This window comes from Erythrolamprus reginae, chromosome 2, assembly GCF_031021105.1.
Source record: "Erythrolamprus reginae isolate rEryReg1 chromosome 2, rEryReg1.hap1, whole genome shotgun sequence".
NCBI lineage: Eukaryota > Metazoa > Chordata > Lepidosauria > Squamata > Dipsadidae > Erythrolamprus > Erythrolamprus reginae.
The window spans coordinates 219,091,950-219,103,367 of NC_091951.1; the positions used below are offsets into that span (position 1 = coordinate 219,091,950).

Consider the following 11,418-nt stretch of genomic DNA (forward strand, 5'->3'; position numbering starts at 1 on the left):
GATACCTTCATAATCCATAGAAACAGCACTATCTAGATTCTTAAAAGTGATATTTGGAAGACTGTCCTGCATTTCAAATGTAGCATTTAACTCAGAAATTGGGTTAATTCCCTTGAATTTCAGGGCCCATTTATCCCAGCTGTATTTCTGGCATAAAATTTAGTTTTCTAGTAGTTAGCTACCATGATCCTTCTTGAGGACTGTCTCTTCTGGGAAAGTCAGGATCCAGCATGACTTTTATTTATTTATTTATTTATTTTTATTTTTTATTTATTATTAGAGTTGAAAGGGACCTTGCAGGCCATCGAGTCCAACCCCCTGCCCAAGCAGGAAATCCTACGCCTCCCCAGCCATGTGGCAGTCCATGATGTCGCCAAATCAGATCAGTCGGTACCAGTCCGTAGGCACAGACATCTTTGATTTCATTTTTTAAATTATTATTTTATTATTATTTTCTTTCTGGCACTGTGTATGCATTGCTATTTTGTTTTCAGCAGGGTTTTTCTCCCCGGGGTTTTTTGCACTGCGCATGCAGCCATGAGGCCCAGCCACACAGTGGGGGAAGAAACGAACCGGTAGAGAGGTAAGTTGGAACTTGGAACACACCCCTGAACCAAATATGTGTCAGGTTCTGAAACTCCTTCCAGCGGACAAGAAAGACATTGTGGGAAGAATAGTGAGAAACAGAAGAAACATTCAACCAATTTTAATCATGGTGAGATTTACTTAATGCCACATCATTATACCTCAATGCATTCCTTAAGGCTTATTTAAAAGGCTATATCCTGTTATGTCTACTATTCATTACTGAAAAAAACAGCTCTTATATTTTCTTCATTTCAAAATACTGCGTTCTTTTTATTCTCAACCATTTAGAGGTTATATTTATTTATATTCTAAAATCTAGGTGGATTACTGAATAATGATTTTGATTAGAATCCTAGAGGTAGAAGGACCTTGGAGGTGGCCCATGGCACCAGAACTTAATCAGTGGTTCTAAACCTGAGGGTCGGGACCCCTTTGTGGACCGAACAACCAATTAGACCTAGACCCCCTGGCCAATAAATCTGATGTATGGCTGTGATTGAATTTGTTTGATTGATTTTAATACATTGAGTTTTTTTAGCTTACGTGGGTTTTTAATTAATTTGATTTGTCTTTGTATTCACTGTTTTATATTGTATCCTGTGAGCCGCCTAGAGTCTTCGGAGAGGGGCAGCATACAAATCTAATAAATAATAATAATAATAATAATAATAATAATAATAATAATAATAATAATAATAATAATTTCACAGGAGTCACCCAAAAACATCTCCCCCTTGCCCATGTTGTTCTGGTGTTAGATTGTGTGCTTGTTTTTTAATATTCTGGGGTTGTTTTTTATGAATTTTTTAGCTTAACATTGTAATTGAATTGGTGGGTATTGGATTTGTTATTATGTATTGTTTTTACCTTGTTGCGAGCCGCCCCGAGTTTGCGGAGAGGGGCAGCATATAAATCCAATAAATCTAAATCTAAATCTAATCTAACTGTATTAAGGGGTCACAGCAATAGAAAGGTTGAGAACCACTGGTTTATAGTTATAAAGCCTGTATTATCTGAGCATAGCAGCCACTTGCATAGATCAGTGTTTCCCAACCTTGGCCACTTGAAGATATTTGGACTTCAACTCCCAGAATTTGGGAGTTGAAGTTCAGATATCTTCAAGTAAGCAAGGTTGGGAAACACTGGCATAGATGATATCACTCCTACAGTGATTGTTCAGTATTTTCTCGAAAACCTCTATTTCTTCCATAGTTTAATTGTCAGAATTTTCCTCCTTAGTTCCAGATATGACTTTAATGAGCTTCCACTCATTGCTTCTTGTTCTACTCTCAGAATCTTTGAAGAATAAATCAACTTATCTCCCTTTTGTGGCAGTCCCTCGTGTACTAGAAGCAGGGATGGGCTACTGCCCGGATTGGGGGGAGGAAACGCAGTGGGGTAGCGAAAATGGAGCTCCACCCCAGAGCACCCAATTTGCCCTGAAAGATGGTGAAAGAAAATGCAGGACATCCTGTATAAGCCACGGCCACAGTGTGGTAGTAAAAATTTTTATAGCCCTTCACTGACTGGAAGACAGCTATCATGTCATTCTCTAATTTTTATCTTCATTGAGTTAGATCTACCTAGTTTCCTTTAACTGTTCATCATACCATTTAGCCTTATCATCTTTGTTGCTCTGCTTTGCACTATTTCTAAGATCGCGGCACCTTTTTTTTTTATCATGGTGACTGGAACTGTATTCCAAATGTGGCCTCACTAGTGCATTACAGTGCAGAATAGAGTGGTTTTATTACTTCTCATGATCTTAATAGTGATGGCAATAGCACTTAGACTTATATACTGCTTTACAGTGGTTTACAACCCTCTTTAAGCGGTTCACAGAGTCAGCATATTGCTCTCAACAATCTGATTCTCATTTTACCGACCTTGGAAGGATGGAAGGCTGAGTCAACCTTGAGATGGTGAGAATCAAATTGCCAAACTGTGAGCAGCAGGCAATCAGCAGAAGTAGCCTACAGTACCACATTTTAACCACTGAACCACCAAGGATCATTTATTGATGCATTGGCTTTTAAGTCAGCTGCAGCAAACTACTGGCTCATATGTAAGTGGTGGTCCACTAGGATAATTAAGGCACAATGTATTTTGTGAGAATTGTAATGAGAATGTCTGACAGTTTGGTCTTTAAGAGGAGCCTCCTGATTTAAACAACAAATAATTCTGCTCTTTTTTCCCTATGCTTCCCTGTTCAAAGAAAGCAAAGGTTCTTTATTGGAACCAGTGTATATACTGCACCCTTTAAAATTAACTAAGTTTAGCTAATAATGCAGATGCTGTATATGCTCTTCTTCTTCTTCTCCTTCTCCTCCTCCTCTTCCTCTTCCTCCTCCTCCTCCTTTTCTTTTTTGATAATCTATGAAAGTTTCAAATTTTGTTACCACGTTAGTTACTTTTGTGCATGTTATTGTACTTTTATGAAGTTATTTCAACCTCATCATCACCTTATAGGCTGGCACCAGCTGTATGTGGAAATTGTAAGTTCCATTTTTAAGATAATATTCTACAGCATATGAAAACTACACCAACATGGCTGTATTATAGCTTCATAGCAAATCTGGTCCTGGGACAGAACTGTCATGTAATCTTGGAATACCTTTCTTCTCCACATAGTGCTTGTTCTGAAGAATCATTCCATTACTATTTGTGTAAGGGAGACCTGTTTGTTTTTACCAAGCTGCCATCACCTCCTCCATCACTCTTGATAAATCTGTCAAGGGCTACAATAATGTCTTGAAGAGGGAGGAAGGGAATGTCACAGCATCTGTTTGGATATTACTTCAATATCTTCCTAGATAAGTTCCACTTGCAGCACCATTGCTTTAACCCCATTAACAATACAGTGTTCCCTCGATTTTCGCGGGTTCGAACTTCGCGAAAAGCCTATACCACGGTTTTTCAAAAATATTAATTAAAAAATACTTTGCGTTTTTTCCCCCTATACCACAGTTTTTTCTGCCCGATGATGTCATATGTCATCGCCAAACTTTCGTCCACCTTTAATAAATATTTTTTTAATAAGCTTTAATAAATAAACATGGTGAGTAATAATCTAAATGGTTGCTAAGGGAATGAGAAATTTTAATTTAGGGGTTTAAAGTGTTAAGGGAAGGCTTGTCATACTGTTCATAGTCAAAAATAGTGTATTTACTTCCGCATCTCTACTTCACAGAAATTCGACTTTCACGGGCGGTCTTGGAACGCATCCCCCGCGAAAATCAAGGGAACACTGTATTTAAGAATTTCATTTTGGTATTCTAAAGCCTCTCACATTTAAATTCAAAGTCTCAATGTGTTACATATTGTGTCATTTTGTCTCTGTTTTCCATACATTTTTACTTGGCTTATATTTAATACCCAACAGGCTTTTTGTTGTTTCCTTAATGTTTTGCTTATGAACAGTAACTTTTTTCTAAAGGTTTAATAGATCACATTTCCCCAATGTTTGGGTTTGAAAGGCATTTCATGATAATTACATATTTTCAAGCTCCTTGGGAGTCGTGTTCAGATTCTGTAAATCATTTTACCAAACTACACTAAGGGGATTTACCTTTTTTGCTAAAGGTTGGAAACATAAGGATATTTTTTTATTATTGTTTTTGTTTGTTGCACTGTCAACCAAATGTTCAGACTGGGTTTGGCATTTTTGTCTACCTATCGAGTCCTTTCCAAGAAGCTGGGATAGGCAGGTATGAGTGTTTGATAGTGTTACAGATATTGTCGCTGGATATCAGCTGTTCTAATTAAAGCCATCTTTTGCAATTAACTGATGGGGAAATTGTCAATGCTGATGGTGTTCAGGTGATGCTCCATTTGTTTTGTCTGATGTGCGGTATTTTCCTCTTGTCTTGAGGGAAGTGAGAAACTCCTTCTGGTTGTGTGAATGAGCCGGAAGTCTTCAGCCAAGGCTAATAATATCCGAGGTTCAAAGGTGTTATGGATGTCATTTCAGAGTTCTTTTCTGAGAACGCTTGTAGTTTAGTGTAGTATTAAGGGACTGGAGAAAGGCCAGCATTCCTTTCTTCAAAAATGAAAAGAAAAACACTGGGGTAATTATAGATGGGTCAATTTGATGTTTATGCTGTACAGAACTGGACAGATCAGGAATGGGTTCTGGATTTCTTTATTGCTGGTTTGCTCAGGGACGTGATGTGTGCACGCATGCACAGTGCTAAAACAAAGCTTCTGCACATGTGCAGAAACAAAAAAAAACAAGATGGTGCCTCTGAGAGAACCAGCTTGGGGATGTGGCAGACCTGGGTCGCTGCCAGTTCCAGCTACCCAGACATCCAAGTTACTACCCCTTCTATAGAACTGGTCCAAACCAGGCAGAACCACCTCTAGAACCCACCTCTGGGACAGATTATTAAGCATTTTGTTCCCAAGTATTTACAAAACAACATATTGTTTAATAGGACCCAGCATGGAGATGTCAAGAACAAGGTACTGTACTTGAATCTGGGAATACAACAGAACAGTAGACCTTGATGTGAGCAAAGCATTCAATATTTTATGTTATCTTAATAAAGAAACTAAAAATGGACCCAAGTAAGCTACTCTCGGATAACGGAATAATAAAAACCAAGGATTGATATCAATAACCTTGTATTAAACGGAAGGGTTGTATTCTTGGCCCTACACCATTCAAAATGTTTATAAATGATTTTGATGAGGTGTTAGAAGAGGTGATAAATAGTGATGGGCAAACTGAACTCTCACAATTCGGGTCGGTACCGAATTTTGCGGTGTTCGGTATGCCGAACATGAACCCAATTTTTTTTGAAACTTTGGGCAAAGTTCGGGGTCGTGTTTGGCATTCGGAGCTTTGACATCACCGGCAGGTTGCTAAGGACACCAAGGTGATCACTTCCTGGATTCCATGGAATCCAGGAAGTGATCACCGTGGCATCCTTAGCAACCTGCTGGTGAAGTCAAAGCTCCACCCCGGAATCTCTTTGGGGGAGGGATTCCCCAGCTCCTTCAAAGGGAGGTCTTCACGTGAAAATAAACATTGTTATTTTTACGAAAAAGGACGCCGCAGCGGCGCTGCAAGCAAAGGGCGGTCCTTTCATGTAAAAATAAACATGTTTATTTTTACGTGAAAGGACTGCCCTTTGCTTACAGCACTGCTGCAGCGTCCTTTTTCGTAAAAATAAAAATAAATAAAAATAAAAAATCTGTAAAATTAAAAAACGATGGGATTCCGGGGGTGGAGCTTTGATGCCACGCAGCGTTCGGAGTTCAAGTTCGGGTTCGGCTGAATTTTGCATAAAGTTCGTCTGAACTTGCCGAACCCGAACACCGTTGGGTTTGCCCATCACTAGTGATAAATACTTTGCCATTTTGGATGTTTTAAGGTTGTTCCTCTGCACCTTTAATTATATCCACATGTTGCTACATCGATAGAAGTGGCTGTATGTCACTGATAATTTGCTAATTTGGGCTAACAGTTAAGAAAATAGGCTAGAAAGTGGAAGGTGGAAAGTCCTAGTCCTGCTCACTCGCTCTCAGCCCAATGCACCCCATAAAGTTGTTGTGGGTAATATAGGATGAAAATTTGTTGAATATATGCGGTCTTGAGTTATTAGTAAATAAAATAAAATAATAAAATAAAATAAATATTCCCTACACTAGACAGACCTTTATATATCCTGTCTTGAAGAAATTTCCAGGTAGAGAATGTGATATATGAAAAAGGACATTGATAAATTAGAGCAAGTTCAAAGGAGAGTTACAAGGATAGTGAATGGTCTGGAAACCATGTCCTATGAGAAATGATTAAAGGATCTAGGGATGTTTAGTCTGCAAAGGAGAAGACTGAGAGGAGACTTGAAAAGCTGTCTACAAATATCTGAAAGGCTGTCATAGAGCAGAAGGATCAGCATTGTTCTCATTAGCACATGGAAGGACTAGAAACAATGGAATGAAACTGCAAGGGAGTAGATTTAGATTAGATATCAGAAAAAACTTTCTAACGGTAAGGATGACAAATCTGTGGAACAGTTTGCCACAGGAGGTGGTGAGCTCGCCTTCACTGGAGGTCTTCAAACAGAGGACTGGACAGTCATCTTTCTGGGGTGGTTTAATGAATCCTGCATTGAGCAAGGGGTTGGACCCAATGACGCTGGAGGTCCCTTCCAACTCTATGATTCTATGATTCTATATAACTATTTAACAACATTTATAGTGGCATTTAATGCTGCTGTTTTTGGACAATATTTGAAAATAACGTGTGTCGTCCACCCAATTTTCTGCTATTATTTGTATATCACCAGGTACAACATTACGTAGATTTGGATTTCCTTATAGTAGTATTTTATTTAGATTTATATTAGCATCTTCGTTATTGCATTTATTGTTTTTCTGTTATGCATAGAACCATTATAGATATTGGCTTGTATTTGGCCTTAGGACTGTAATAAATTTGATTTGATTTGAAAAGAAGATTATGATATCCATGGTCCAAACAAATACTTTAGAGGACTATGTCAACATTCACTTTTCAAGATCTTTACCAAGTGAAGCACCAGACAGAAACTGACAAGATGAATCTCAACTGAAAGAAATGCAAATTCCTACATTTTAGCAGGAAAAATGAAAAGTTTAGTTTTAGGAGGAGGAATAGAAGATCATACTGAGTAGGAACAACAATGCATACAAAAAGAAGTTGGACATTTTGATTGAGCAAACTGTAAACTGCATCAATAGCAGGAACATTTTCATTTTCATTTCACTCCATTTTCAATGAGGTTTGAAGGTATAGTTTTAAATATATGGGTCAGTAGCTCATTTTTAAAGAGTTATGGAAATTATTTGTAGAACACGTGAAAAATCACAAAAATAAGATGGTAATACTAGAATTGTGTATATTTAAAAAGTTGGGAAATATAACTCATTGCCTCAGGCCAGAATAATGTTATATTGTAATTATTGTTTGTGGGGTTTTAAATAGTTACTGTAAATAAATATCTGTTGGTGCTTTCTGCAATCTTGCAGATGTTTTGTCTTCTTGAATAAAAACAAAGTGTGTTTTTAAAAAAAAAATAAGTTTGTGGCTCTGCTTTTCTTTATTCTTTGCCAGAGACTCCTGAGGATTTGAGCAGTAAATTTTTTAGGAGGCATTAAACTGATCCCCAAATCCCCGCATTTCTACTGCAGGCATTGCCTTTCTTTCTCTATCTAAAAACATTATCTCTGGGTCACAATAAGAGTACATGCTGGTAGATTTGGATGCCTTTTTCTGCAAGTTAATTTCAGAATATATTCTTACTGTTCAGATTCCTTATTAGCCTTTATTTTGTTTTAAAGCAAAGGCATCCGATTATTTCTGATCATTTTTCTGCCTGATTCTTTAATATCAACCTTCTCTTGATTAAATCCTTCTGACTTGGTTGGTTTTATTCATAAAATAGCTAACTACTACAATTATACAATATTACAAATATGACAGGATCTAAAATAAGAGTTTCTCCAGAAGCTAGGAAAGAGTAATTAATAAGCACACAAGTAATAATGATATAAGTGATATAATAATAGAATAACAGAGTTGGAAGGGACTTTGTAGGTTGTATGAGCAGAGTAAGGTGAAGATAAAGTTATTGCTATTGTTAAATAACTGAGAATGTATTGCAAATCACCCCAGTATCTACCCATGTTCTGCCTCCCATATCCACAATATATTAACCTTCCTAAATTTGGAAGAGTCGGTCTACAACACAGAAGCAATGTAGCCTTAGCGCATTGGTTTTCATTTCCATATTGTTCACTCTCCTTTTATATTTTATATTCCTATTTTAAAGTTAAGAGGGCTAAAGGCCTACGCTTAAACTTTGTTTCTGGGCTGTACAAATACATGCTGAAAATGATGACTCACATTATCAAAAGCTTCCTCCTATGCACCCCTTCACCATTTTATCCAGGTAAAAAAGCCAATCTCAGAAATAATTACCATGCACATTCTTATGCAACTCCTCGGATGCAGATTGGAGGGGGGGGGGGGGGAAAGGGTTTTCTTCCATAATGTGAGAAAGAGCAAAGCATGCAGTTCCTATGTCTCTCTACCCTTTGAAACCACTGAGTAGTGTTCAAAAGCACCACTATCACAAGGGATATTTTCAGGATAAAGAGAGAGACCTACCTGCCAGACAGCAAGAAGGACAAACGATCTATGGATGTCTTGCCCTCCACAGCATAGGTTTGATCTTTGGCCAAAGGCAAGACCTGTTCTTCACAGCACTTGATTATTTCTTTATAAATTTGGAGAGGCACTTGCAAAGGCTGGCAAATTTGTTTGTACAGGAGATCAAATTCTTCAGAAAAAGTGTCTTTACGGAGTTGGTAAATTAAAAGTGCTAACTGAAACAAGCAGATCAGAAATAAAAGCACATTCCAAATAACAATGTCTAATCCACAAGCGTTGAGCCATCCCCATACAACAGAGCAAATAAAGCCAATGAACAACAAACCAAAAATATAGATGGCACCAAAGGCTCCACTTCCTCCCATATAGCCCAAGAAGAGGAAAAAACTAGCAAGGTGATAAGTTGCTCCTTCCATAATGTATTTCCAGTACTCACAGAAAACCGGATTAAAAACTATCCGATCCAAAAGTGTGTTTTCTTCATTCATTTTCCTGTAACTTCTACACCTAACTCACTTTGAAATTAATGGAATACACAGAAACCAATTCCTATACCTGCACCTCTATGGAGATTTTAGAGGAACATTTGTGAAATTATGTATTGGCATCCAACAACCCCTGAAGTTCTTTTCCACGAATTGCAACACCCAGCGTTCTTGGTGGGATTTGAGACGTTCCGGATGAACTTGTAGAAGCATGAGAAATTCTATCCCGTAAGCGTCTTTTGAGAACTGGAGTGGAAAAATCAAAAGTAGCTAAGAGAGTTTGCAGCTTGTTTTCTCCCCTGCCATGAGATAAATTAAAATAGACACAGTGAAAGAGCAGCAGGGAGGGCTAAAGGGGTGGGGAAGACAAGCAGAAGGCACTAGTGTTTAATTTGGAATGTATAGCACTAAGGCATGGAAAGAAGATAGAGGCGCTACATAGATAACCATGTTTGGAATTGAAATCCAAGAAGCAAAGGCTAGAACGGGAAGAGAGAGCAGCCAAACATTTGCCACTTAACATAACTCTTGAGAACTAGATTACAGAGTATTGTTTGTGAATACTGCACAGTTTGTTCTCAGATACACTTTATCACTAAAAGAGTATTTTTACATACAGGAGGAGGAGTTCATGGTTACAACTAAAAGCAATAAATTAAGAGGCCAAAAAGTATTTAAATAAGCATCTTTATAATATGATATACAACCATACATTTTACAATGCAATACAATACAATACAGAGTGATATGGTGGCCTAGTAGTGAAGGCGCTCACCTCCCATTTGGAAGGTTGAGAGTTTAATTCTAAGTCATGGCAAATATTTCTCTCCTGGGGCACAAGGAAAAAATATCTCCTGCGAACTCCGTGTGACATCAGGAAGGGCTCCCAACCAGTAAACTCTCAGTTTCATCCGGTCGTTTTGACTCTGCCTCAAATTAAGGGATTATAGGATTGTAAAAAGGGAGTTTTATACAATAATACATAAGATGCAGACAGCTGGGATACTTAAGAGAATAGCAGCAGAAAATCAGAATAGGTAAGGACAATTCCTTTTCTGAACTTGAAGCTGGTTTCTGCCACCCCAACTAATTTGACTAAAATCAGAAGATTTGTCTTTAATTAATTGAGAATACATTAAATAAAGCAGGTAAGAAATTTGGTATCCAATTTACCTTATATTCAGAGTTGTCTTCCACTTGGGAAAATATCAGCTATAGAAACAAAATATAGTCTTTATAGTACTTTCTAGATTTGCTGGCTCCCTTGTTTTGTGAAATACTTTGAACCTATTCCTTGCAACATGGGTCCAGAAATAGAGACAAAGTTTGTGAATGTGCTGCATCTTGATACCGTTGCATTGCATACCTTTTTCTTTCTTTCTTTACTCTTCAGTATGCATTCTTCTCTCTCTCATTCTAAATCTAATTTTGGATTAAGTCTAATCCAAGCAAGGGTATTAGTAACTGGGGTTGAAGCACTGTGGCACAATACAAAAGGAACAATTCTCCCTACTTCTAAAGTGGACAATTTTTGTCAAATCTCTTCTGTGCTCAGTGGAAAGTTTGTCATTGTTGTTTAACTTTATGACAATTGCTTTGGGATGGTACCAGGGTATTTTTTTTTTTTAATGCAGTGAGATGAAGTGACATTTAGTGAAACGGTTGATGTGATAGTACATGGAAGCTGTAAGGTCTGGATGGGAGCCAACAGGCTCAAGCTCAACCTCAACAAGACCAAGTGGTTGGTTGCCGATCAATTTCCGGTCACAATTCAAAGTGTTGGTTATGACCTATAAAGCCCTTCATGGCATCGGACCAGAATATCTCTGGGACCGCCTTCTGTCGCATGAATCCCAGCGACCGATTAGGTCCCACAGAGTTGGCCTTCTCCGGGTCCCGTTGACTAAACAATGTCGTTTGGCGGGACCCAGGAGAAGAGCCTTCTCTGTGGCGGCCCGGACCCTCTGGAACCAGCTCCCCCCGAAGATCAGAACTGCCCCCACCCTCCTTGCCTTTCGTAAAGTTCTTAAGACCCATCTCTGCCATCAGGCATGGGGGAAATGAGACATCTCCCCCGGGCCTATACAGTTTATACATGGTATGTTTGTGTGTATGCTTGCTTTTAATAATGGGGTTTTTAGTGTTTTTTAAAAAAATTATTAGATTTGTTCTTACATTGTCTTTGTT

The 11,418-nt window shown here is 38.2% G+C and overlaps 1 protein-coding gene across 1 annotated transcript in view; it reads right to left on the reverse strand.

Moving 5' to 3' along the window:
* The window catches only part of POPDC2 (popeye domain cAMP effector 2), a 32,251-nt gene extending 23,017 nt beyond the window's left edge, over positions 1 to 9,234 (reverse strand). Inside the window, exon 1 of the mRNA XM_070741892.1 lies at positions 8,744 to 9,234. Coding sequence (XP_070597993.1) covers positions 8,744 to 9,234 — 491 coding nt within the window. The remainder of the gene's footprint in view (positions 1 to 8,743) is intronic.
* Positions 9,235 to 11,418: the final 2,184 nt, after the last annotated feature.